The sequence below is a fragment of the Maniola jurtina genome, chromosome 13 (genome assembly GCF_905333055.1).
Source record: "Maniola jurtina chromosome 13, ilManJurt1.1, whole genome shotgun sequence".
NCBI classification, from domain to species: domain Eukaryota; kingdom Metazoa; phylum Arthropoda; class Insecta; order Lepidoptera; family Nymphalidae; genus Maniola; species Maniola jurtina.
This window is the reverse complement of record NC_060041.1, coordinates 773092-801056: the sequence shown is the minus strand read 5'-3', so window position 1 is coordinate 801056 and position 27965 is coordinate 773092. Positions and strand designations below refer to the sequence as shown.

At 37.5% G+C, this 27965-nt stretch overlaps 4 protein-coding genes across 7 annotated transcripts; 3 read left to right on the top strand and 1 right to left on the bottom strand.

Moving 5' to 3' along the window:
* Positions 1-36: 36 nt before the first annotated feature.
* On the top strand, positions 37-7199 carry LOC123871339 (2-methoxy-6-polyprenyl-1,4-benzoquinol methylase, mitochondrial). Its single transcript, XM_045915086.1, has 7 exons — positions 37-357; positions 767-916; positions 1400-1529; positions 1866-2001; positions 2954-3042; positions 5474-5585; positions 6377-7199. Exons 1-7 carry the CDS (start codon positions 192-194, stop codon positions 6476-6478), a joined length of 885 nt encoding a protein of 294 aa, XP_045771042.1. The 5' UTR covers positions 37-191; the 3' UTR covers positions 6479-7199.
* Positions 7200-9477: 2278 nt separating this feature from the next.
* On the bottom strand, positions 9478-22142 carry LOC123871341 (serine/arginine-rich splicing factor 1B). 4 transcript variants are annotated; one of them, XR_006797252.1, is made up of 6 exons: positions 21800-22142; positions 20475-20688; positions 15424-15570; positions 14747-14826; positions 13633-13802; positions 9478-13053 (listed from the first exon to the last, which is right to left on the bottom strand). XR_006797252.1 is itself a non-coding variant. In XM_045915091.1 (6 exons), the coding sequence occupies exons 1-5, from the start codon at positions 21976-21978 to the stop codon at positions 13685-13687; spliced, it is 738 nt and encodes a 245-aa protein (XP_045771047.1). In that variant the 5' UTR covers positions 21979-22141; the 3' UTR covers positions 9478-12059; positions 13680-13684. The 4 variants fall into 4 exon arrangements, 3 of the variants coding, with proteins under 3 accessions (XP_045771047.1, XP_045771045.1, XP_045771046.1); XM_045915091.1 differs by having other exon boundaries at positions 9478-12059; positions 13680-13802; positions 21800-22141; XM_045915089.1 differs by having other exon boundaries at positions 9478-13160; positions 13684-13802; positions 21800-22141.
* Positions 17010-19958, top strand: LOC123871318 (E3 SUMO-protein ligase ZBED1-like). The gene is made up of 3 exons (XM_045915056.1): positions 17010-17640; positions 17979-18181; positions 18309-19958. Exons 1-3 carry the CDS (start codon positions 17447-17449, stop codon positions 19844-19846), a joined length of 1935 nt encoding a protein of 644 aa, XP_045771012.1. The 5' UTR covers positions 17010-17446; the 3' UTR covers positions 19847-19958.
* Positions 22143-22875: 733 nt separating the features above from the next.
* On the top strand, positions 22876-25505 carry LOC123871348 (dynein light chain 2, cytoplasmic). The gene is made up of 3 exons (XM_045915107.1): positions 22876-23010; positions 24674-24797; positions 25231-25505. Exons 2-3 carry the CDS (start codon positions 24690-24692, stop codon positions 25390-25392), a joined length of 270 nt encoding a protein of 89 aa, XP_045771063.1. The 5' UTR covers positions 22876-23010; positions 24674-24689; the 3' UTR covers positions 25393-25505.
* The last annotated feature ends 2460 nt before the right edge of the window (positions 25506-27965 follow it).

Here is a 27965-nt window from a genome sequence, read left to right as displayed (position 1 = left end):
TCAAAATTGTAAGTGGAAACACTGTTGTGTTGTCAATGTCAACATGTCAATCAGTCAATTATCCAGCTGATCGCCTTAATCCTATTTTGTTTGATGATTTCGCTCGAAAATTACGAATTTCCAGTTTCGAACATTTTTATTTTATTAGAAGCAGTGGTTGAATTAAGCAACAGATTTTCAAAATATTTAAAATGGCGTTAAGAAGATCTGTTCTTTCATTAATGAACACTAGAAAAGCTTCGCTAAGGTTATGTGGTGCCAAAAATTTCAGTGCGCAAGCTGAACCTAAAGAGGAAGAGAAACGAAAAACACATTTTGGGTTTGAAACTGTAAACGAAGATGAGAAAACGAAAAAAGGTATGCTTGTAATACTTGTGTATTTTAGTAGCAACTACTCCAGTTATTACGCATAAATACCTACTTAGTTAATATTTCGTAATATTACGTAGCACAGCAGCTGATTGATATAAAAATGGTTCTAGAATAGAATAGGATATAGCAAAAAAAGATTTCTTAATTGAAATAAATTCTTAGTTATTTTTAAATGACCGCTAATCCAAAAACCCTAGAGAAAACCAGCAAGAACCTGTGGTAGCAATCCTTAAAATTCGACTGTCTAAAATCATTATTAATATGGCCAAAGTAATATTTTAAAACATTTCAGTGGACAAAAACTGGGTGTCCTCAATAAGATTTTTAGAAATTCTACCTGAGTCAAAGCAGAGTAGGTTAGCTAGGATTAAATAAGTCTTTATTCTCATTCCAGTGCATCAAGTGTTTGAGACGGTAGCAAGCAAGTATGACCTGATGAATGATGTGATGTCATTTGGAGTGCACAGACTGTGGAAAGATATTTTCATGCTGCGGCTGGCGCCCACTCCTGGAACCAAACTCTTGGATATGGCTGGAGGCACTGGTAATAATTGCTAAGAGCTTGAATATTTTCATTTATATGTACAATCTAAAAGAAGGAAATACAGAAAACAGGTTGCTTATAATTTATTTTTTTATGAAGAATTATTGCAACTAGCTATGCCAGTGACTTTGTCTGTGTGGATTGAGGTTTTTGAAAATCTGTGGGAATTCTGATTTTTCGGGATAAAAGTATCCTATGTTACTCTCCGTCCTTTCAACTATCTCTATGCTAAAAAATCAAGTCGATTGGTTGCTTAGGTTTTTTAAAATCCACTGAGAACTCAGATTTATTTGGGATAAAAATAATCCTATGTCCATCCCAGGATGCAAGCTGTGCCTGTATCTTGACAAAATTTGTTGGGCAGTAAAAAGCTAGCAGACAGACATACATAGTTTCACATTTATAACATTAGTATAGGTTACTCAAAAGTTTTTAAAGGTTAAAAATATTAATGATTCTTACATTCTTTCATAACTATTTCAGGTGACATAACATTCAGATATCTGAACTACCTCAAGAACCAAGGCTTACCAGCAACAGACAAGCGCAGCAGTGTCACCGTGTGTGACATCAACCAACACATGCTGGATGTGGGCAAAGCTAGGGCAGAAAAGTAAGATTTGTCTAGAAGATAGCAATGTCTAGACTTTAGTCTGTCTATGGAAGGCTTTAGCTATGACTAGTTACCACCCTACCAGCAAAGCCATGCTGCCAATCTGTTTAGTGTTCTGGTACAATGCTGTGTAGAAACCAAGAGGGAATGGGTTTAATAAAAACTACCATACTCCTCCCAGGTTAGCCCGCTTCCATCTTAGGCTGCATCATCACTTACCACCAGGTGAGATTGCAGTCAAGGGCTAACTGAATGAAATTGGCAGGTATCTTATAACTATCACAAAGGTACAGGTTTTATTTTAGGAATAGATAACTTAAGTATTAATGTTTTCAGGCAAGGCTTCACCAAAGACACTTCAGTGGACATAGAATGGTTGTGTGCGGATGCTGAGAACCTTCCGCTGCCAGACGACTCATATAGCGCATACACTATTGCCTTCGGTATCAGAAACTGCACACATGTGGATAAGGTACCATTTAGAAGTAAAATTTCTCTAAGCAACTTAATCATCATCATGATCAACCCATCGCCGGCTCACTATAGAGCACGGGTCTCCTCTCAGTGCGAAGGGATTTGCTCTTAGTCCCACACACCTTTGAGAACATTATGGAGAACTCTCAGGCATACAGGTTTCCTCACGATGTTTTCCTTCACTGTTAAAGCAAGTGGTATTACTTAAAAGATGAAGTTGAAAACTAAAACCCGCCTGTGAGCTGAAATATTATAGTAAAATTGTTTTTCTGTCTCTTGGTGTATTTTAATGTTGTAGTACATTTAAATTTATGGACTCAGAGTTTTCTCTTCTTTCATTTGACACCCTACTCGATACAATAGCAAAAAAAAAAATATTTGGAGACTCCCTCTTTTTTTCATGTAACATCAGTTAGGTTAATTTTTTTCATATTAAATATAGCCTATGTCACCCGGACCTTTACGACGAATCGATTGACACCTCATTCATCAAAATCGGCCCAGTAGTTTAGGCGCTGGTGGAACACAGAATCTGGATACAAACATACATACATAGACCGCTAAAATCATATCCCTTCCTTTTGGCTTTGCCGTAGTTGGGTAAAAACGCACAACTCCAAAAAGTTAGAGGTGCATGCCCGGAATCGAACCCCCGACCTCCGTTTAGGAGGCGGACGTCCTAACCACTAGGCTAGTAGGCCTGACTTGAGATTACCAGAGCTTTGAATCTTCATAATATTCAGTGGTATGCATTGTGCACATTTAAGAACGACTATCTACTTCATGGCAAATGTAGAAAACAACTTCATCCAAGATTTTAGCAAATAGCGACAGAGTTGGCCAGGGCTGATTGTGATCGTCACACTGTAGCTATCATTTTACCGTAATGGAGGCCCCCAGGCTCCATACTAAAATATTCAAGCCCCTTTTATACTTAAAACTTTTCATAGGTTTTGGAGGAAGCCTACCGCGTGCTGCAGCCGGGCGGGCGCTTCCTCTGCCTGGAGTTCAGCCAACTGCCCAACAACACTATGCAATGGTAATTATTTATTACACATAGGATTATACAAGTATGCAAGGGACAGGCTGTAAAAACCTATGTATAAGATTTGCATAGGACTTTGTCTGTGGTGGCGTTTGTTGGCGCGCGTGTTGTGACTTTTTTTAGTGTTTTTTTGTTAGAAGTGGCCGGTTTTTGTGTCCCGCTGGTGTTTATTGGTGGTGGAACTGACCGAGGAACTGACTGAGAAGCGCTCTAGAGGGGCGCCGCGTGTATGTCGGCGGGCGCCAGCACAGACGAAGTCCATACTTATACATATAGTTTTCCTAACTTGTAAAATATAACTACACACTTGACATTGGCTAATCAGTGTAAAGCCAGACCAGAGAAGAAAAAAAAAAAAGATTTGCATACTCTAGCGGGTCATTGTGGACTAAAGACACATGTACAACCTTGAACTTCGACGCAGACATCTGCAAACTATGCCAGGAGTCTGACGAGACTCCGATCCACATAATCTGCTGACTACTCTACTGCATAACGTAGCATCCACCGTTAGTAGGGTTGCCATCCACGCATCGTAACTTCTTTCAATTAAGGTGCATAACACGGGTTTGCCCGCGAAATTCTTTACATAAAAGGGTCCAGTTTAAGAAATTAGTTATAGTATCGACTAATTTGTGAGTAACTCATGTCAAACTCGTTATTTTGACTAATTTCTTAAACTGAGCACTTTCAAATAAAGATTTTTATGTAATCCTGTGAAGATGATACTGCCATTGGCGGAATTAGAATGACATAAGCCTACTTTGTCGTATTAGTTTACAAATTGCGAAAAACCAAATTAAATTTGAATTTCGCGGGCAGACCCGTGGCATGCACCTTAAATGTTGATATTTCCACTGTAAGGAATCACACTTCACACTAATATTATAAAGGCGAAAGTTTGTATGTGTGTGTGTGGGTGTGTATGTTTGTTACTCCTTCACGCAAAAACTACTGGACGGATTTGGCTGAAAGGACTATGGGCGGAATCGTCCCCACCTATCAACAAGAATGAAATGTAGCGCAATTGATAGATCTAGGCAAGATGATATTTTTTTACTATGGCGACGATGCCCAAATGCATGGGGTTCTCATGGTATCTTACGTATAAAAAAATATTTCGTTGACGTATTATTGATGACTAATTCCAAAATACTCACTCATTTATCTATTTATTGCACAGCGGCAAGCAGAGCATGCACATAAAGATAACCAGCTACAAAATAACCCCCTCCCCCCGCTCACCAACCCACGCTCTTGCGCAGGTAGGTAGTCGCGCGAACCTTCGTCACAGTCAGTTCGCTGCAGTGTACGTTCACGTGTTATACATTATTGTCATCAGTGTTTGCTTTAAATAACTACAACCCCTGCTTGTTTACTGGACTGATTGATACTTGATATTGTCACTGCATTGTTGCACGATAAAGGACTTTGTGATAACTGGATTGGATACTGTGCATTATGGAAACAGGACAAGACGGCCGTGTATAATGTGTCCGCGATCTGTCTTGCGACAAAGGCGGCACATTCTACAAGAGGCGTTAGCTGAAACTGACCTGAATTAGTTAGCTACCTATATTTCACAAAATACGCCGATACAACTAACATCTTTTTTATATAGTATTCTCATTTTTTATGACGTGTGTTAACAGTAGTTAATACATAACGCGTCACATTTATTACACAAATACTTGTGCCCTACGAGATTTGACCCCGCGACCCTTGCTTCAGAAGGCAGATTCTAATACTCCCCGAGTTTTCTTCTTTTTCCCGGTTGTATTCAATAACACGATGGCAGTGTGCCATAGATGCTGGCAAAGAGCTAGCAATGTTACGCGACAAGGTCGCATCGGAAACGCAGACTATGACGTCCTAGGTCCAGAAATTCAAAGAAACGCGGATGATATCAATGTCCAAATTGGTGTTGATGATCAAGATCAGGTGATTTTTTTCTGTTATATGATTTTTGTACGATAAAATATAGAAAAAATAACAAAAATAAATCAATTTCAAACAAAAAGTTTTATTTATTTATTTTAAGAACCCCATCGATTTTGAAGCTGAAACCAACTATTTACGTCTATTTGAATCCAAATGAACATATTAACATAAATCCGGTGACTGTTGGAGGGTGGGGACGGGGTCCATACAAAATTGCCCATGGTCCTTTGGAATGGAGATAGATAATATCCTGGATTAGCACATAGGCTACTTTTTATCCCGGAAAATCAAAGAGTTCCCACGGGATTTCAAAAAACCTAAATCCACGCGGGCGAAGTCGCGGGCATCGGCTAGTCTGATATAAAGCTCACATGTCAATGCTTTACTGTAAGTCAATAAGTCATAGTGGAGTCAGCATCGAGTCTGTTATGTACAATAGCTAGTAAATATAATTTCATAATAGTTCACATCTTTCTGATTACAGGGTGTATGACCAATACTCATTCCAAATGATCCCAGTGCTGGGACAGCTCATAGCTGGCCAGTGGAAGCCATACCAGTACTTAGTGGAGAGCATACGACAGTTCCCACATCAGGTAACATAAGTCTATTAAGATTCCATAGTAATGTAAGGAAACCTTATAGTTTCATCCAGTCTGTCTGTGACACAGCCATTTTAAATAAACAAGTGTAAATTAAAAATTTATAACAACCCCGACAAGTGAATGTTACAGTAACTAGAAAAGAGCAGATAACTTTCAATCGGCTGAACCGATTTTCTTGGAATTATAGCTAAGAACACTCGATCAAGCCACCTTTCAAACAAAAAAAAAACTAAATTAAGATCGGTTCATTAGTTTAGGAGCTACGATGCCACAGACAGATACACACGTCAAACTTATAACACCCCTCATTTTGGGTCGGGGGTTAATAAAAATAAAACCGGTCAAGTGCGAGTCAGACTCGCACACGAAGGCTTCCGTACCATCGAAGAAATATCTAACCAGTATAATAATCGCTTCAACTCTGCAAGTTAATGACGGACAGGGCCATCTATGATGTGATTTAGTAAACTATTATTTGGTTGTGAACTCCAATATTTTTGTCGGATTTTTCCTTTACTTGTGCTATAAGACATCGCTACTGCCAAAGATGATTCTAGGTCCCCTAAGTACCCTATAGATTTCAATCGAATCCGAAAGAAATTATGAAAAGGCAGGTAGCAATGTCTAATAGCTCAAGTGAAGAGAAAAATCCGAAAACCATGAATTTGTGGTTACATCACAAAAAAAACATTGTTATTTGTTGTTTATGGTACGGAACCCTTCGTGTACGAGTCCGACTCGCACTTGGCCGATTTTTTATTCACGGTTGTGGTTGTTCGCAGGAAAAATTCAAATCGATGATCGAAGAAGCTGGCTTCAGACAAGTGACTTATGAAAATCTGACATTCGGAGTTTGTGCCATCCATTCAGGGTTTAAGATTTAATATTAAAATAATTAAGAACAAAATAACCTCTGTGAGGTTTAAGTGTGATCAAGAAGTTTATTTATTTATAACTATAATGCATACATTTTTAGAACACACTCGCTTTATTTGCTGTGTCAACTGTCATGTCAAAAGTACGATTTTAGTCCTAAACATAAGTTGCCACTTGTACCATTAAGGGCAGGGGCATATATGGCGGAGCGCAGCGCAGAGCATTTTTTAGTCAAAATATTATCGACATTGTCCTCATTGAAATAATATCTAAAATCAATTGTACACCGTGCGGATACTCGCGCATCCGCGCGCAGTCCCGCGCATTCTCTGGTACAAAATTCACGCGATTAGAAAACTTCACGGGCTTGCTCTGCGCTGCGCTCCGATATGTGCGCCGGCCCTAACAGGCCCTAATTCCATGATGGAACTATTGATGTTTTTTTAATCACAAGTTCCATTTTAAAAGGAATCTGAAAATAATGGAATTAATGTTGAATTGTTTTCACTAGTTCCATATTATTATTTTAGGCACTTGTGAATTTTTTTAAGGGTGTAAAAACACTAGAGCCACTCGACACTGGCGAAGTGCAATGACTACAAAAAGCCACCAAAGAAGAAAAGAAGAAGATAGAATATGTTGAGTTCATTCTCAAAATGTATGCATTATAATAATGTTTTGTACAGGCGTTTGTTGTCTATGAAATTAAACAAAATGCTTTTTTTAAAAGGGGGTATTTTATTTAAGTCCATCAAACTGTCGGTGTTTGGAATGCAGATCCAGTACCTAAATTTACACACACATTTACACTATGATATCAACATTGAAACACGATTTGACTCGATCAGTCACGATTTCGGGGCTCCCATAGACTACAAGTTACAGTAGTACCATTTGTATAAGTTACACCGATGTACCTGCGCAGAAGTATTTTTGGATGGCGCGAAAATATCTCGGCCAATCATCGAGCGCGTTCGTCCGCTATTAGTTGTTGACTACGCGCCACGTTGTACGCGCGAGATAGCACAAGCCTCTGTTGTTCTTATGTTTACAACCGTAACGTCAAGCAATAAGGTCCATTTTTCATTGGTGGTGTTGGTGCTTTTCTGCGCAAACGACTTTTGTTGATGCGACTTATAAAAGTGGTAGTACGCGAGAAAAGATCTGTAGTTTGCGGGGGCCCTAACTAATATTAAATACAAATTATTATAATACAGTATTCAATATTCCGATTCCAAAAAAATAGTTGTTCTTGTACATTTCGCTTTCTTAAAAGTTTAATTGTTTTTTTTTTTAATTTCTCCGAAACACTCTTAAAAAATGTTAAAATTTATAGGTCGATTTACATTATAGCGACAATCTTTAAAACAAAATACACAATGCACACTTTGTAAATCTATAAAACAATCTGGCAACAATATTCATATTTTAATTTTTCAAGTAAAACTTCTTTAAGCGCGACTTATCTTTTTAACAGATTTCGTTTATTCAAAAAACGACTAAGCCAAACAGAACATTTGTTTGGAGGCCGGAAATTTTTATCCATTTAAAAAAAAATACCAAGTAGTTAATGTTATAGATTGAAATTTGAAAGCTACGTTTAGTAATTACAACTCATTTTCAAACTACCCTAAAAAATTACCACCTTAAGGGTTGAATTTTCAATACTTGTTTCTTAGCGGATTAAAGCTACCTGCATGTCTCAGCCTGTTACTGTCCAGTAAGTTTGAGCTGTTCCTTCATCACGATCAACTTATCGCCGGTCAGTGGAGTGGAGTGGAGTGGAGTGGCCGGTGGTGGAGTGGTCAGTAGTGACTGTGCACGGGTCTCCTCTCAGAATGTGTAGGGATAGGCCACAGTCCACCACGCTGGCCACATGTGTGGATCGGCAGACTGCACACACGTTTGAGAATATTATGGAGAACTCTCAGATATGCAGGCTTCCCCACGATATTTTCCACTTCAGTGATATTTAATTTCTTATAACGCAAAGGTGCCCGGGATCGAACCCTCGACTTCGCGTAAAGGATACGGACTTTGTAACCACTAGGCTATCACGGCTTTTATTTCATATTTAGATTTAATCCTGCCACGTCAAAGAAGTTTCACTTCAACCGCGCGTAAAGATACTTTTTACGTACTCAATTTTTTTTTATAAGACGAACGTATAATGTAAATCGAGCGCAATACACCAATGTACCCATCCGTCCATCGCCCATCCACACTGTCATACGTCACTCGAGTACGGGATGTGAAGCTCTGAAGCATGCTTTACATAATGACATCGACTATCTGTTAGGATGTACAGATTACTTGCGCCCGCGCAGACCGAGCGAATGATCGAGCAAGCGCGAACACTTTTCAGATGGCTCGAAAATAATAAAATATCGTCCATCACACTAATAATAAAATAATATTATGGCGAAAGTTTGTATGTATGTGTGTGTGTATGTTTGTTACGCCTTCACGCTAAAACTACTTGACGGATTTGACTTAGATTGGGAATTTAGATAGATAATATCCTGGATCAGCACATAGGCTACTTTTTATCCCGGAAAATCTCAGTTCCCACGGGAATCCGAAAAACCAAAATCCACGCGGACGGAGTCGCGGGCATCAGCTAGTATCCAATAAATATTTTGGAGACGAAAGATTTCGTGGTGCGATATGCGCCGCCCGCTCTCCTACTATTGAAGAAGCGAGAAAAGACTAATAGTCAAGACTAATCGTAATAGCAATCCATTGGGACGTAATAAACATAAACGCGGGACGAATTATAAAAGTGGTAGGTAGTACTGAATAGTTCGCGTATGCTCGAACAATTGGCTTAGTCTGCGCAGGCCCTATAGGAGCGCTGTCTAGGAAAGTAACGCAGACATCGAAAAGCAAAATATAAAGTGTGAGTTAAGGGTATGGTCAAACAAACAAATTAATTCTCTGTCCGTACGGAGGCGTGCACTCAAAAAAAAATTAAGTATTATTCAGTTATGAAATTATACTTCTTTAGGCGCGTTAGAGGAAATGAGGGATTTTTTACAAATCATAGCATGCAACATCTAAGCGACACACGAAATCTATGTTGAAGTTAGTCGTTAACAATTTTTTTTAATACTTTAAGGTTTCAAATACGAAGGTATTCACATTCTGCAGAAGCTTCACAATATTGTACTGGCAGCAACAATTTTTTTTTACGTTTTTATAGAGACAAAAAAAGAAGTATAACTTCCAACGCGCGTACGCAAGTAGGTACACACGCACCCATGTTTTTTTTTGGTTTTGTATTATTGGCAAAAATTTTCAAAATCATACCCAGGGGAATCCTTACGGTATCCTAGATCCTCGTGATCCGGGCTTGAGTCCGTCCGATCCGGTTAAAAGTCCGGTCCAAAAGTTTTTAACAAGAAAGACTGGAGTCCCGACCTTCCGATTCCCTACGTCCGTGCGTCCTATCCTAATGTCCTATGTCCTTCCCTCATGTCCTATGTCCTTCCCTCATCTGTCCTATGTCCTTCCCTCACGTCCTAGTCCGTTCCCTCATTCAGCACACCTCCAGCCAAGCACATCCAACGATCCAATCCAATCCAAAGAGGATGAAACAAAAGAAAATGCTTTTAATTATAAATCGTTTACAATTGCTTAATAGTTAATACATAACATCTAATATTTATACTTTTATCGACTACCCTCCGTAATGTTGGCGAAAAAAAAATTAAATTGATATGGTTCATTGTTAGTCATTGCTTGAATGAAAACGTTCCGTCCGTTCATAAAGCGCTATAGTGCATATATTTTGAGAACACACATGCCATATTTGTTCCATGTGTCAACTATTATGCCAAAAGTACAGTTTTAAACTTTTGACATGCCAGTTGACACATATAGCAATTCTGGTGAATGCATTCTCTTTATGCATTATAACTTTATAAGCAAACTGATTTTAAAAATTAGGATTTACCCTACTATTATGACATTAATGAAAAGGGGTCAAATCCTCAGAAACGAGGAATAAAATGCAGAGAAAAGTAATACTGATCCTTTTACATAAAGAATATGGAACACATCTTTGGAATTTATTCATCTTTTTTTTTTATAAATAAAAGTACTAAACTTGGTTATACTTATAGTTTTAACTGTTGATTAATTCAAAAGGAACGTTTTAAAAAAGCAATGAGCTGATGAAATAGCCGAAAACTTATCCTAATTTCATATTAATTTGGTTTGTAACTGAAATTGTTGATCCATATTAATTTAAAATAGTCTTGCTTTAATACTATTTATATATTATTATATTTTGGGTAAAAACGCCCGCCAATCCGAAGAGTACCATAATTATACCCACACGCTTACTTAGTTTAAAAACTGAAATGTTGTGAAACCTTTGACAATATTATATCATATTTTTATGATTATTAAGTATAATATAACAATAATAGTGAAATATAAAAACATCTGACTTGTTGGAACTGAGTAAAATGAGGGTATTTGTAATTTATTCAGTCTTAACATGCGACATCCCCCCTACACCGCTCCCTCCTACTAAAGAAGCAGGAAAAGCAATTATGAAGTCTACTTCTCTTGAGGATGCTCCAGTGTCAAAGTGAAAAGAATGTTGAGTGTGTCCTAGAAAATATGAGTAGAGTTTAGTGTTGACGGGTGTATTGCTTGCTTTAACTACTCCTTTGAGGCACGTTGCCACTCTGTCGTGACGACAAATAGTCAACCAGAAGCATCATGGCTTGTATATTTGAATGGAGGTGTCCACATATAGGACGGCACGATTAACAGCTATCGTCCGAGGCTGTTTTTGACGTGACAACGTCTTATAATTCGATAGAGCCGGCTGCACGCACGAAAAAACATGACTCATGCGGCGTTACCTCGCTCCGAGGCGTTCCATGTAAGGCTTGAAGTGCAAGCGAGAGCGCGGAACGAGCGACAAAGAAGCACAATCGGCCTTTGTTGTCACGTTCAACTATCGTCAGTAAACCGACTTTACAGACAGTCAATTTTTTTTACAGTGACGAAAGATTGTCGAGGCAATGGAAACGGCTAGCACATATCATATCGTGCCGTAAAAAGATTGAAAAAAAAAGATACGACTGATCGTGATGGCAAATCCATTCCAATGGGACGGATTCCAATGGGAACAGCTATAGATACGATAGTCGTTCTAAGCAAAAAAATATATTCGACGACATAATATATGGGAACAGCTAGAGACGATAGTCGTCCAACAACAAATTAACCGTTACGACATAGTGAGAACGCGCCCTTAGTGGCGTAAATATGTCATTTTATTTTTGTGTAAAACACGTTATTTTATTTTTGTGCAAAACAGGTTATTTTACTTTTGTGTAAAACATGTTATTTTATTTTTGTGTAAAACATGTAATTTTATTTTTGTGTAAAACAGGTTATTTTACTTTTGTGTAAAACATGTCATTTTTGTGTAAAGCACGTTATTGTCAAAGGTTCCACTTTACGATAGAGTTTTGTGTGTCTGTGGGAGTCAATACAATAGATCGCGTGTCTTATGTCTACTGCAGCCGCCGCGCCGCGCAGTCCCCGCGCCGCGTCGCTCGCTAGCCGCTGTTGAAAACATCCACCCTTCAGTCCGAGCACAGTATACACCAAACACAACAAACACAACTTACGGACTCATCCTGGTAACATGTACAACCACTGGTAAATTAGTTACCAACAGTCCTTTATCCAAAAGCTTAGTCCGATTGAATAAAGTTTTCCATCTCTATTTATGTTTAAGTTAATTACACACAAAATTAGTAACAGAATAAACAGAAAAAAATATTGACTACTACTAAATTTCCTTCCAGAGTATAGTACCAGATTCTCAAATCTAATATTTTACTAGACTGGTTTGTTGAGGACCTATATTTATCATAGTTGGTAGATGACAGGTCACAAACGATATGGTTCAAGGGGCCTGGTTTGCACACATATACACATCATGTTTCTTATTACGAAATGTAGAAAAAAAAGTGTTATAACAATTGCAAAATATTTATATTTAAAACCTCTTCTCGATGATAAAAAAAAATCGAAAAATTATTATTTTTAGGGTTCCGTACCTCAAAAGGAAAATCGGAATCCTTACAGGATCACTTTGTTGTCTGTCTTTATGATAATCTGGTATTTTGAGAATCTGGTATTATGCTCTATTGAAGGATATTTTAAAATCCAAAGTTTTTTTTGATACTAGTGTTGCTGTGATGTCCTTGAAAATCCTGAGTATAATCCAGAGTGAGACAAAACTAAATGTGTAATCCTGACAATTGAGATCCATGAAGCTGTCAAGAGACAGCTCAATAATTCCAAAATCCAAAGCTGAATTCCAACAAGGTTTATCCAAAATTACTGTGGAGGTAAGTTATGTTAATAAAATGTACAGTTTTACTGGAATCTTACAAAAATATGTCATAAATTATTCGCCACTAAAATCTGGACTGTTTGTGCATTTTTTTAAATTCACTTTAGGCCACAACCACATGGGAATGATGATGTTGCAGAAGCGTGTAAAAACTGATTCCTCAATTTGGTTCAAGTGCACTGGTAACATGTGAACCTGCCTTAATTATTTTGTGACAAGGACCTTGTGTGGAACTTCTGTTCTTGAACTGTAGTACGAGTATTTAGTGTAAGACAGTAGTGTCGTGTGAGAAGCTTACCGACCTCAGTAGTTATTGCACAAGCTGCAGTGTAAGAACTGATTTATCAATTTAATTTAAGTGCACTCGTAACATGTGAACCTGCCCTTTGTTTTGTGACAAGGATTCTGTGTGGAACTTCCACAGTGGAAGGTGTATGGTAGTGTAAGCTTACCGACCTCAGTAGTTACTGCGCGAGTAGCGTATGAATTGATTTAGCTATTTAGTTCAAGTGCACTTGTAACATGTGAACCTGCCTTAATTACATATTATGTTATGTGACAAAGACTGTGTGGAACTTCAACAGTGGAAGGTGTATTTAGTGTAAGCTTACCGAACTCAGTAGTTACTGCGCGAGTAGCATAAGAACTGATTTAGCTATTTAGTTCAAGTGCACTTGTAACATGTGAACCTGCCTTAATTACATACATATTATGTTTTGTGACAAAGACTGTGGACCTTCAACAGTGGAAGGAGTGCACTCGTAACATGTGAACCTGCCCTAATTATTATGTTTTGTGTATGTAGTGTGGTGTAAGCTTACCGACCTCAGTAGTTGTTGCGCGAGCGCGAGCGGGAGCGCGAGTACGAGCGACGCACCGGCGAGTAGGTGGGCGAGCCGCGGCGGCGCGCGAACGACGGCGAGCGCGGCGAGTATGAGCGAGACCTTATGAAAGGGAAAAATATCGTTAAGGCGCATAGTCAAGCGGCAATATTAATGTTCCTTACCTCAAAAGGAAAAACGGGACCCTTATAGGATCACTTTGTTGTCTGTCTGTCTGTCCGTCGTGTCTGTCAAGAAACCTATAGAATCCTAGAATCATGAAAGGCAAGTAGGTAGGTCTTATAGCACAAGTACAGGAATAAATCTGAAAACCACGAATTTGTGGTCACATCACTAAAAAAAATGTTTCAATTTTAAGAGTAAGATAACTATACCAAGTGGGGTATCATATGTTTTTTTTTTATGAATAATAGTTTTTGATTTATCGTGCAAAATGTTGGAAAAAATACTGAGTACGGAACCCTCAGTGCGCGAGTCTGATTTGCACTTGGCCGGGTTTTTTTGACACAATGCTAACAGTGTTTTTCTGTACTCTATTAGAGAAACTATGTTTTCAAAAACATTCGGAATTAAACATTAATTGGCGTCTCAAAATGTTAACGCTGAGTTTTTGTATCTGTGATTTGGTATAACAAAGAGAGAGCCCTGTACTAACTTCTCTCAGTTGATAGAGAAAAAGACAGTAAGAGTTTAACATTTAACAACCGGGTAGTATCCATCCATACTCCATACTAATATTATAAATGCGAAAGTGTGTCTGTCTGTCTCCTAGCTTTTCACACAGCCGAAATTTGGTACAGAGTTAGTTTACATCCCGGGGAACAACATAGGCTACTTTTTATCCCGGAAAATCAAAGAGTTCCCACTGGATTCTTAAAAGTCCATCAATTGAACCGATTTATATGAAAGGTACAGAGGTAGCTTGCATCCCGGAAACTGACATAGATCACTTTTTATCCTGGAAAATCAAAGAGTTCCTAGAAACCTAAATCCACATGGACGAAGTCGCGGGCATCATCTAGTCTAACATAATAATCAGAGCTCACCTATCCCTGTCACCGCCACCACCGCTGGCGCCTCCTCCGCTGCCATAGTCTTCTTTCACTCGGATGTATGAAACCTCACCCTGGGACAAACATTTACGACTGACAATCAAAAACCTTAAAATACAAAATTTTAACTTACGTTTCTCAGTCAAAAACACTATATTAACCAATATTTTTTAGCTATAACAACTTTTGGCCAAACTATAGTCAAAAGTACTAATAAATGTTTTGCAGTTAAAATTATTCAATCAATTAATCAATTGTTTATTTGCTTTTAATGCAGGTTTCGTTAAGGTTAGAGTCTAACCTATGGTCTATTTGTTAACCTGCACCAATCTAGCCATTATAAGAGTTGTGACTAACATCTTTGACATCGTTTTGGTCATCCCATATTCATCCATGGAATCACTGTTTTCAGGTTCCATATCCAAAGGGTGCTAACGGGACCCTATTAATAAGACTTCAGCTGTCTGTCTGTCTGTCAGTGGAATGTATCTCACACAAATATAAAAGGTAGAGAATTGAAGTTTTCATAGAATGCTTTTTCTATTACTGCTATTAATAAAAATTGGCCATTAATTAAAATAAAGAAAAACGTTATTTCTTGTACCGTGGTACAGAATCCGTCGTATGTGAGTCTGACTCACACCTGGCTGGTTGTTTAACAATTTCCATACCTCGTGGCTCCGGAAGCGCGAGTCGTCGAGCTTCTTGACCGCATACTTCATATCCTCGTGGCGCAAGAACTCCACCACGCCCGTGCCGTCTTTGAAGGTGTCCGCGAAGCACACGTCGCCTGCTTCACGCATGTGGTCCTTGAGATCCTGCAACAAGTTATATTATGGATATTTGGCCTTTAGGTGTACATAATGATCTAGTGTGAAGACTTAAAAGGATCAAGCCCTTTGAGACAGTATAGTAGGACATAGAATAGATGGAAAACTTTATTGCACACAAATCAAGAAAAAAATGCCAGTCAAGTGCGAGTTGGACTCGCACATGAAGGGTTCTGTACCATTATACAATATTTTTTTTTACCTACCTACCAAATTTCATAATTATGGGTCAATGGGAAGTCTCCTATAGGTTTCTTGACAGTCACAACAGACAGACAATAAAGTGATCCTATAAGGGTTTCCTTTTGAGGTACAGAACCCTAAAAAATGCTGCAATCGAATTCGGTTCTTGTAAATACGGAATAGAACAGAAAATAACAACTTTTTTGACATTATTTTTTAGTTGTATATAAATTACACTAAATAATGTTAAGATTTGGTATGAACATTTAATGTAAGCCCTCAGATCTCATAATCTGTTATTCATTGGGCCACCGCAGGGCAAAACAGGCAATACGCTACGTACGACGTACGCAGAGGCGCGGACACGCACTTGCCCGTTCCACCCCACACCCCTCCAGCATGAGTTCTCATCATCGGGCAAAAGAGGCTTTAAAACATGGATTTGAAACATTTTTTTTGTGATTTTAGAGAGAATTCAATGTTGTAATGTACAAGTGTAAATTAAAAATTTATAACACCCCCGACGATCCAAAGTATCTGAGTTTTCCAAAACATCATTTTCAAATAAATAATTATGTATTTAGGCAACGTCCATCTTGACAGCTTGACATTTGTATATTGACATAATATTATGAACCTGACGGTTATCTAACCTTCTTTTCTACAAGAAAACTAGAAAAGAGCTGATAACTCTTAAACAGCTGAACCAATTTTTTTAGATTATAGCTAAGAATACTCTCGATCAAGCCACCTTTCAAACAAAAAAAACTAAATTAAAATCGGTTCATTCGTTTAGGCGCTACGATGCCACAGACAGATACACAGATACACAGACACACAGATACACAGATACACACGTCAAACTAATAACACCCCTCTTTTTGGGTTGGGAGTTAAAAATTGGCACAAAAAACATGAAATCATGAATTGTGTGAAATATACAACCATAAAGCCATCAGCAAAGTATTATGATAAAAAAATAAAACTTAAATCTTTAAAATTTCAAATAAAATGTTGGCTGTTTGCGCCATCAGTTAGTTAGTACAGAATAGTGTCATAGATTCTTTTGTTGGCTGTGCTTCTTCAAACTTCAAATGGTCCTGAGTTCACAGAAGTTTTTTAAGAGTTCAAGTCCAGTCAAGTCAAAGTCAAAATCATTTATTCAAAGTAGGTACAATTGTACTCCTTTTGATGGTCGAAATTGTTAAATTTGTATGATATAGTGGTGATAATTTATTTGTGCATAGGGATATTCCGATACTAATAAATACTAGTAGGTACTCGATACTTTTGATTCGATACCAAGTATTTATTGTATCGAATCAATTTTGCGATACATAATCGGTATCGAAACAAAAATACTTGGTATCGAATCGAATCAGCAAACGCATCATACAGAACTAAGAGAGCAAAAACGAGGCAAAAACAGTCAGCTAATCAGGTTACCGAGTTACCGGTATTCGTCGCGTGGCGGCGTGAGTGACGCGTTGTCTCGCGCTGGGCTAGCCGAATTCGTCCGACTTCAGCCGAGCCCGCCCGAGCCGAAAGCGAGAGAAGAAAACACCCGCACCCGCTCGCAAATCATCTCGCCATTCCGCCATTGTGAAAGTGTTAAGTGATTGTTTACAAGTAATTTTATTAATTGTAATCATCAAATTCATCGGTTTATTCCAATGTTATCATGGCACCACCAAAATCTATAATATGGACACATTTTACCAAAACAAACGAAACAATTGCAAAATGTAAACAGTGTTTTAAGTCTGTGAAGTATTGTGGGAATACGTCGAATTTATTCAAGCATTCTAAAACTCATGGAATTTCTGTGGACAAAGGCAAATTACAGAAAAAAGAAAATAATAAGTCCAACGAAAGGTAGGATTCTAAACTTTTCTTTTTTTTTGCGATTGCTTTCCTAAGATGTTAAATAAAAAATCCTACCTACTCCTACCTATTTTATTTGTATAAAAAATAGTTTTGCAGCAGTGGTACTGTGATTGTCTTGTCTATATATTAATAATATATGAATAATAATTGATGACCGGTGATGAGATATTTCCTTTGTATAAATACGATTTAAACAATTTAAGGTTATGTGTTTGTTTTTGTTAGTGTAATAGTGTTGTTAAATGGCGGTAGTGTTGGAGTTGGTATTATCGATACTTTGAAGATTATCGATCTATCAAGTGTTAATTTTTGTTATTATGTTTCAGTTCAAAAAATACAATAGTGTTGGCCAACTCAAGGCATTTAATGGAAGATGATCAACCCCAAGCATCAACATCGAAAATTTCAGAAGATCGTGATGATTGCTCTAGTGTAACCACATTAACAAGTATGGACTCGGAGACTGCAAGGGAGCTATGTCTGAGCAATTCAATAAAGAATGCGTTTGAACGAATTTCATCTAATAAAGGTAAATAAATAGATATTTAATTAAATATTAGCAAAATAATATTAATACATATAGAATTAGTGTTAAAGAAAAATATATAAATATTTAATTTAATATTACATGTATTAAAATTGAGTTTTATTTTTAGCTGGTGGTACGAAGTATAACAGAATTGTTCAAGCATTGATATTTTTTATCTGTCAAGATATGCGTCCATTTAATATAGTTGAAGGTGAAGGCTTTTTACGACTTGTAAAAGAACTGGAGCCTACTTTTAAAGTTCCTGGCGCAAAGTATTTAAAGAAAATGACTACCGAAAAGTACGAAGCTTGTATAACTATTTGTAAGTCCAAATTATCCAAGATAGACAATTTCTGTTTAACGCTGGACATATGGACAGAGACAATGAATGAAGTAGGATTCATGGGCGTCACCATACATTTTGTAGAAAATGGTCAAATGTGTATGTATTATCTTGCAACTCGTGCATTAAGAGAGCGACATACAGCTGAATACATATCGGAAAACCTGCTGGATATTTTGAAAAAATGGAATATTCCACTTACCAAAATTCGTGCTGCTGTATCAGATAATGCCAGTTCAATGTTGGCTGCCATACGAATGTCTTTAGGCGAAAAAAAACATTTACCGTGTTTTGCCCATACTATTAACCTTGTAGTTGAAGAGGCACTAAAGTTGCCCAGTGTTAAATCAGCTGTTATAAAAGTACGAGAAATTGTTAATTGGATAAAAAATAGTGTTGTGCAGTCGGATAAGCTACGAAAAATCCAAATGCGTAATAATGTTTCGGCAGGATCAGTTTTAAAACTTATTGCAGATGTAAGAACTAGGTGGAACTCAACTTTTTTTATGTTAGAGCGATTTCTAAAGTTAAGAATAGTAATATCAGAAATTGTAATTGAGAGTGTAGTGGCTCCAAATTTGCCAAGTGCAGTGGAAATGGAAACCTTGAATGAGCTTACAACTGTATTAAAGCCTTTTGAATATGTAACAAGAGAATCATCGGGCCAAAAGTATGTAACAATCTCCAAAATTATACCAATGCTTAATTGCTTAACTACAGAACTGAATAGTATCACTCCAAACTCCGCTATCGTTAAAGAATGTAAGGATGTTTTATTGAGAGAGCTGAAAAGGAGGTATGGGATGATTGAATTAAACGATCATGCAGCCATTGCAACAATTCTAGACCCAAGGTTTAAAAATCTGCATTTCCAAGACCCCTCTGCATGCGGAAGAGCTATTCAAAAACTTAGAACCATGGTTGTCGGACAACTAAGTAGCCCAAGTGAGTCAGAAGATGATGTCTCATCTACTGCACCACCTGAATACGATTTTTGGAAACATCATAAAGAGTTAGCACATGGGCACAAGAAGAAAAAAAAATCTCATCAGGGAGATGAAGTTTCTCTTTATTTATCAAATCCAGTAGTTTCTCTTAAAAGCAACCCATTTGCAGAATGGGATGACATGAAGTTGGTGTTTCCTTGTCTGTACAAGTATGCACAGCAATATTTAATTGTTGTTGCAACATCAGTTCCTAGCGAGTGCCTTTTTTCCAAAGCCGGTGCAACAATGACACAAACAAGAAACAGATTGTCTTCTAAATACCTTGAACAGTTACTGTTTTTGGGCAATCTTAATGCTGAAGAGTTTTTTGTTTAAATTATAATAAGCCTAATAAACATTTATAATAAATAAATCGTTTTTTTCGTCTCAATTTTCTTTAAATTATTATCCTTCAACGTTCATTGATAGCACCCTCAAAATAATAAAATAAAAGTTCCAAAAAGTATCGATATCAGTAAGTATCGATACTTGAGGAGTACTTATTTGTATAGTATCGAAAAAAGATTTGAGTATTATCGAAATGAGTAAGTATCGATACTTAGGTGGTATCGGAAAATCCCTATTTGTGCAATCAGCTGTTTGCAGGGTTGTTACATTGGAGTACAGGTATCACACTATGAGGCTCATTATTTTTTTTGATTCTAACCTCAGCTTGTTGGGATGTTATGGACATTGTCTAATCAATTGCATGTTTATTGTAAGACAGTCCTAACTCAAAAGGGTGTCGTCATACTAACAATTGCACATACAATCTTCCATTTTTACAGAGGGGTTGGCTCACATTCTCCATTTCTGTTTGAAAAATACTTAATGATTACATCTCACCTGAGATCCCAAGGACAAGCTGATAATGAACCCCCAGTACTCAAAGCCATGGGTTGTATGGTGACACCTAGAGATTGTGTGTGGAGATTTGGAGACTGCTTCATTTAGTATATCTCACCTGCCAAGATCCAGACGGCGGCAGGCCGGTGACGAGTACCCGGTACTCGGAGCGTCGGGCCGGCGGGCCTCGAACGGCAGGGCGCGGACCGAAACGGTCACCCTGAGACCGGCCCCCGCGAGCCCCACCACCTCCTCCCCGTGGAAACTCCACTCGAAGCCTGTAGCCATCATAGTCGTAACCGTCGCGAGCTCGTACTGCGTCATCTGCGTCTCTGGTTAAACAAAGTCAATAGTTTAAAGATTTCTGCACCAAAGTGTCAAAGGGACCCTATTACAAAGCCTTCACTGTTCGTCTGTTTGTTAGCGAGCTGTATCTCAGATAGTGAGTTGAAATTTCCAGAGTATTTCTCTTGCTTCTAAAACATCAAATAATAAAAATTTCAAAATGGCTGCCATGCAAAATAAAATTAGTGTTATTTCTTGTATTTGTTGTAGTTGTATATGGAACCCGTCGTGTGCAAGTCCAACTCACACTTGACAAGTTTTTGCCCGTTATCTAAAGCCTTGTCAAACTTATACATATCTTACTAAAATGTACAAGACTCATTTTCATTATTTCAACATACTGTACCTACCTGCATTTTGTTGAATAAATCATTCATTCAAATTATAATGTATTACCATTTTGTGGTGCTGTTGATTGTTGGATCAACTTTCATGTACCTATTTGCATTGTTATCAGCATTCCATGAGTGTAACAACTAACAATAGAGATAACTCACAGCACAAACAATATAATAATATATAAATAATGGAAAGTTGGTCAAGTGCGAGTTGGACCCACACATGAAGGGTTCCATACCATCGTACATGAAATAACATTTTAGATTTTTTGTAATGTAACCACAAATTCATGGTGTTCAGATTTTTTCCTTCACTTGTGCTATTGCCTATAAGACATTGCAACCTTGCGATTCTATGTTAAAGGGAAGTACCCTATAGATTTTGATTCATGGGTCTTGACAGACATGACACACAGACAGATAGTCAGACAAAGTGATCCAAAAGGGTTCTTTTATTCCTTTTGAGGTACGGAACCCTAAAAACAAGATGCCTAAGAAAATTTTGCAAAAATTTCTATTGTACTTACAATATACATATAAATTACCCTCATTTCAAAGCACCTAACAAAAGTTGCGATGTGAAATCGTTGACAAACATCCAACAAAATGAAAAAAGAAAGACAGTTATAACAAACACGCAATAAATTGAGGCGCACTTATCAGCGCTAATATGCTCCAATTAAGATAATGTTAAATCTCTTGTAGGAATGGCGACTAAAATTGACTTCTAGTGAGCCGAGCAATATTTTGAAAAACTTACCTAGGGTCTTCAAATTCTACGAAAGCGAATGGTGGTCCTTTTCTATTTTTCAAATCGACGAAGGTAACTTTGCCGAATTTGTAAAACAGGTCTTGGATGTCTTTTGTTCTGATGTCCGGGGGCAGATTCCCGACGTATATCCTACACTCATTCCTGCTACCGCCACTACCACCTGACATTATTTTGTGCTATTCGAACAATTTAAACCTATAGAATATTATAAATTTTGCGAAATATATCGAATATTACAATTTAATACACCAGTTTCTATAAGTGATCGTGGTCGGCGAGCACAGGCGAGGGCGGGCGTTTTTGACAATTTTAAAGATGGCGTCGGAATTCCGGTCAAAAGGCACGTTTGGAAGCGTTGTTCGTTCAGAAAGTTGTAATGATTTTAGGCAATAGTCTATGGTTACGGTAGTCACGGGGGTCACGGGTAACTTTAGAAACGTAACAAACATTGTGAGTCAAAATGGTCAAAGGCTCACTAAAATCCCTGTTATTATACCTTGTTAATGTTACCCGTATGACTGACCGAAAAATTATCGAATGCTAAAAATTTAGCATTCTAACTAGCCGATGCCCGCGACTTCGCCCGCGTGGATTAAGGTTTTTTGAAATCCCGTGGGAACTATTTGATTTTCCGGGATAAAAGGTAGCCTATGTGCGAATCCAGGATATTATCTATCTTCATTCCAAATTTCAGCCAAATCCGTCCAGTAGTTTTTGGATGAAGGAGTAACAAACATACATACACACACACACACATACAAACTTTCGCCTTTATAATATTAGTGTGATTTGCTGTGTTTGCAGATCATTTGCAGCATAATATTATGCTAATAAAAATCAAGGTATTTTAGCAAACCGATGTAATAAATACTATAAATAGTTAGGTATACATATTTTGAGAAAATAAAGATCTTGCATTATCTACCTAGTTAAATAATAATTATATTTGTTATTTTTTGTTACGACCATTGATTTTAGAAGAGCCACCAAGCCAGTATAGGAAATAAAATTAAAAAGTTATTTTAAAAAACTTTTATTAAACTTCGATTTTCGAACTGTTTTGAAATTAGAACGCCCTCTAGCGCAATACTTGTAGTCTCAGCTGAAAGAAGCCTTTGCAAGAATCCTCTAGAAAGTAGGCAAAGAATCTCCGGTATCAAAATCATTACGTGAAAATTTGATCCAAGTCCGACGTAAAAGTGAGTAATTTATTAATTTATTATGTGTTTTCTTTAGTTTTAAGGATTCCCTGCCGTCGCAATATAATTTTATTGTATTCCACCATTTATAGACTGAAAAACAGTGAACAAAAGTATCGGCGCTCCAACACATTTCGCTAACATTCGCAATAAATTGTGTACTAAAGTAATTTTATTGATTTAATTTATGTTTCTATGGTGATAACCCTCATAGCAATGTGTAACCATTATCTAGTATTAGGCCCTGTTTTATTTACGGAGGTTCTCTAGGCCTCTATTTAATTTTTTTTGATGACTGGCATAACCGCGAGTGCCCGAGTTAAAATAACAAGGAGAAAATCTTCTCAGGCTGTAAATTCTGCAAGGTAATGAATAATAGTTTATTCATTTTATTTATTGGGCTAACAAGATTTCCAGGAGAAAAACGGGAAATTCATAAAGGGCGCGCGGGGATAGCTTCGCGCCTGACCTTTAAGAGTTATTTTTAGAGTCCGATATTGAACATAAACAATCAATGGCGTGTTTCACGCATGTGGAAAATCGTAATAATGTCATGCGATTATGATAACCTTTTCACTGTGGAAAGTGTCGCATTTTATTCGCGTCTTTACATCCACACTAGACGTATTTGGCGCGCGTCGAGTGGACGTGTAGAAAACTAGCGTTGAATGAAAATAAACCTAATTGTTTCAGTATAAAGTCTGAATTTGTATGGTTTTTTTTTTGATGAATTGTACTTAGCCTATTTTAGTTGACATGTCAAAGGTTTTGAATGTTTTTGATGACTTCTCTAACAAAGTGGTGTCGCCCGGGGGAAATAATATAATATTAGCTCTGCAGGCATCTCAGCAGTTGTGTACTAAACAAAGTGTCCAACAAATGGATAAAATTGTTATTGGGCAATGTTGGTGACCAATAAAGATGACTGAGCGTAGCGTTCATGCTGAGATCAATGGAGCATACTTTGACTGTTTCCTTTTAACAGTGAAGTCTGAGTCGAACAGTGTTCTACACATTTTGAGCTGAACTTCAATGATTGTAAATGATAGTGACAGTAGACACTGAAAATCACTTAATGGCCAGTCATTTAAACAACTAGATGATGTCTGGGAATTCATCTTATTTAGACTAAATATCCCATGGCAACTAGTTTTTCCATACTAAAAGTAGCCTATGTCCATGTCTGTGATATGCAAGCTTGATATGTACAAAATTTTGACAATGTCGGTTAAACAGATTCACATTTATGGTGTGCTGAGTATAGACATTATGTAATAATCCTGCAGGTCTGGTCTAATTGGTATCTAATTGGTTGCAGCTACTCCTAACCTTTTTCACCTATTTCAATGCAACTAAAATCATTATATTTTGGTAATAACACCACTGCCAACTATAATTATTTTTTAGCATAGAAGCTCACTAGTTGGCGGTGGTGTTGTTACCACAAAAGAATTGCAAACTATCCACACTGGAGGGTCGTTTACAATTCTTTCATTATCATTGACAAGAATATATAATGTAAATAGTGGAAAAAGCCAGATCTGCAGCAATGAAAAGAAGCCAGGATAATCTAACCTGTTTATGTAACTGGTAATGTGTGGTACAGCTTTCAAAAAAGTTTCCTTTCTATCTAGTACTTATTTGTTTGTGTTTTGTATTCCAGCAATACAGCTGACAAGATGTGTGACCGCAAGGCGGTGATTAAGAATGCTGACATGAGCGAGGAGATGCAGCAGGATGCTGTGGACTGCGCCACGCAAGCACTTGAGAAATTCAACATTGAAAAAGTGAGTCAACATACATTCATCATCATCAGCCCATCACTGGCTCACTACTGAGCACGGGCCTCCTCTCAGAATGACAAGGATTTGCCTATAGTCCACCACACTATCGGCTCTATCCATTATCGGCTCTAAATAATATTCGTATAGATACATTTTTAATGATTGATTGATGAGATTATGTAAATGATAGAAGAGTGTGGATTTGGCCAACAATTCGCTCCAGCAATGCGCAGGTCTTCAATTGCTTTTATACATGGCATAATATTGTATATCAAATCTTTGAAAATAGCAACCGCCGAGTTTCTTGCTGGTTCTTCCTCGGTAGGAAAGGCATTCCGAACCTTCTTCCGATGCTTTTGACAATTCAAACTTGTAAAAGTTGTAAAAGTCTAATTGAATAAAAATATTTAGAATTTTTTTTTGAATTGTTTTCCAGGATATAGCAGCATTTATCAAGAAGGAGTTTGACAAGAAGTACAACCCAACGTGGCATTGCATCGTGGGTCGCAACTTCGGCTCCTACGTGACGCATGAGACGCGTCACTTCATCTACTTCTATCTCGGCCAGGTTGCAATACTTCTGTTCAAGAGCGGCTAAACTGTAACACTAAGCCCTAGTGTAAGCGAAAAGTCACTATGTGACATTGCAGTTACCATCTCCCTATTTCAGTACTAACAGATATAAATTTTTATACTCAAAATAGGTAACGCCCACTGTTTTTGAAATCTATAGAGCGCACTTTGACGTATTGACTTTTCAGTTAAAACGAGACAGGTTTATGCCAGCGGTATAACACTGTCTTGCTTTTATAGTGTCTTAAGTCTGAGCAAAGTCAAAGTGCACTCTATAGATTTCAGCCTGAGATGTTTGTCTGTCATCTATATGGGATTACGTAATAAATAGAGCCCTATAATAACTTCGAGATAAGATGGAGTATAAAAATTTATAGCATTGTTCAGTAAATCAATTGGAATATTGATAGATGACAATATGATAATTTTTTCACGCCTATCAATAATTTGATTGGTCTACTGAACACATCTTTGCACATTGGAACAAATTGTAACGTGATTTCTAAGTCATAACTTTGCTTTTTTACCAACGTTATTGAGACATATTTTATGAGTGAAGTTAGGCATCAAGATGTACCTGTTAGCACTTGTATACGACGTTCTAATAGGACGTTCAGTAGCTTCAATTCACTTGAGCGGTTTTTTAGCAGCTGATCATCTGATGTTTAGCAGCTGAGCATCTGATTTTTAGCAGCTGATCATCTGATGTTTAGCAGCTGAGCATCTGATTTTGAAGTGTCAGGTTTATGGTTGCCCCAGGTTGTTTGCAGTTAATGACTGACTAAGCTACTTAGATTTTTTGTCGTTCGTACTGTCCCTACCAAGGTGTATACCCTGGTGAATGAGTGGAATTTTTTCCACCTATTTCTACTGGTAGGGATGAGTGGTAAAATGACTTTGCAAATGGGATAACTGTCTCTACATAGGACGGACTATGTTAAGTTGATGTCTCTGGCATCAGTAATACAGTTATGAGCGTACTCATTGAAAATACAGCTACAGAAACAAAATTAAGACCAACTGCATCATTTGCTATACCAGACAGTCTCCTGATAAATTTTTGCGACTGGGCTTGTGGGCCTTTCAGTAACCGTTTTTTTTGCATTTTTTGAGTTGTATTCACTATTTCATTAAAATGGAATAGGGATGGAAAAAATTTCCACTCTTACCCACCTTGGTAGGGACAGTGGAACAGGTCAATAAAATCTGGGTAGCTGAGTCTGCAGTTATCTGTAAACTATACTTTGTGTGACTTTATCTGACATTTCAGACAGTCAAATGCCAAAAATTGGACAGATTCACACAACTCCAATGTCACGTTAGTCAACTTGGTAGCTTACGTTTGAGGGCCTGAGATAAATCTAAATTTTTTGTTGTTAGTGATGCAGAATCGCCAACCGTCCCCAGACTTCAGTCTATTGTATAGAACTCTACATTCCTACCCAATACACAGACTAGAGGATAGGGTTAGACAGTATTGGCAAAATCTCCAGAAAGTGAAAGACAGGTCCAGAATGGTCCAGAGAAATCAAAGCTTTTTAGTAAATTTTTATTCATGTTTGTCAATTAACGGGTTAAAAGTTTTATAACGGTTTTAAACACTCTCTTTTTAATTTACTCATTCATTGATTAATTTATTCGTTCATATCGATTGAATTGAATTGTTGATTTTATTCACTAAGATCATGATTTTAATTTTAGTGAAGTAAGTTGATTTTATCGACTAAATTTTTTTAACCTGTCAATTAATCTAATACATTTTAATTTATTAATTAATCAAAATAAAGCATTTGATACCTGCATACTGCATACATATAAAATAATTTGTATAGACATAAAATTAATATATTCCGGGATATTGGTGCACAAAACCTCGACAAAACAGTTGATTGACACGCACACAGATAGCTTCACTTTTTAAGGTTTTCTTGACGCGTGTTTCGTCTATCCTTGTCCTTTAGTCTGTGGTCCCTTGGTTCTATATTAGAATGTTTCTCTCTGGGCCGACGGCGCGAAAGATATGTATGTGAATGATTCACGAGCCTTTATTAATGCTGGCCATGCCTCGTTGATCTCCACACTAGAGGGAAACCTTCCAACCCTGCAATACTTAAGGCACGTTCACATTGGGCCAGTCACTGACTCGTCTTTGCTGACTCCGATACTGATCATGTAAACAGCATACGTCAGACTCGGAGTTAGATGCGAAAGATCTGTTAAGCTGGATTTACATTAGGGCAGTAGTTACTCGAATGTGCGCTGACTCGCCGCTGATATTGTCATGTAAATGACGTGAGTCACTTCTGTGTAAATCTGATTGAGCCAGTTACTGACTGCTCAAGACAATTCACCGTTCATAGTGTAAATTAATTAAATGTTATTGTAGCGTTTGACGCTGCAATACATAACCTGATATCTATAGAGCGCACTTTGACTGCTCGGACTTAGGATACTGTGAAAATTAGATGAGACAGCCCGATATCGCTGATATCTGACTTGTTTTAACTGAAGCTTATGTTTGAGCACAGTCAAACTATGCACTATAGATCTCAGACTTGGCATAAGTAACTGGCAAAATCTTCACTGTTTGGTGTATAG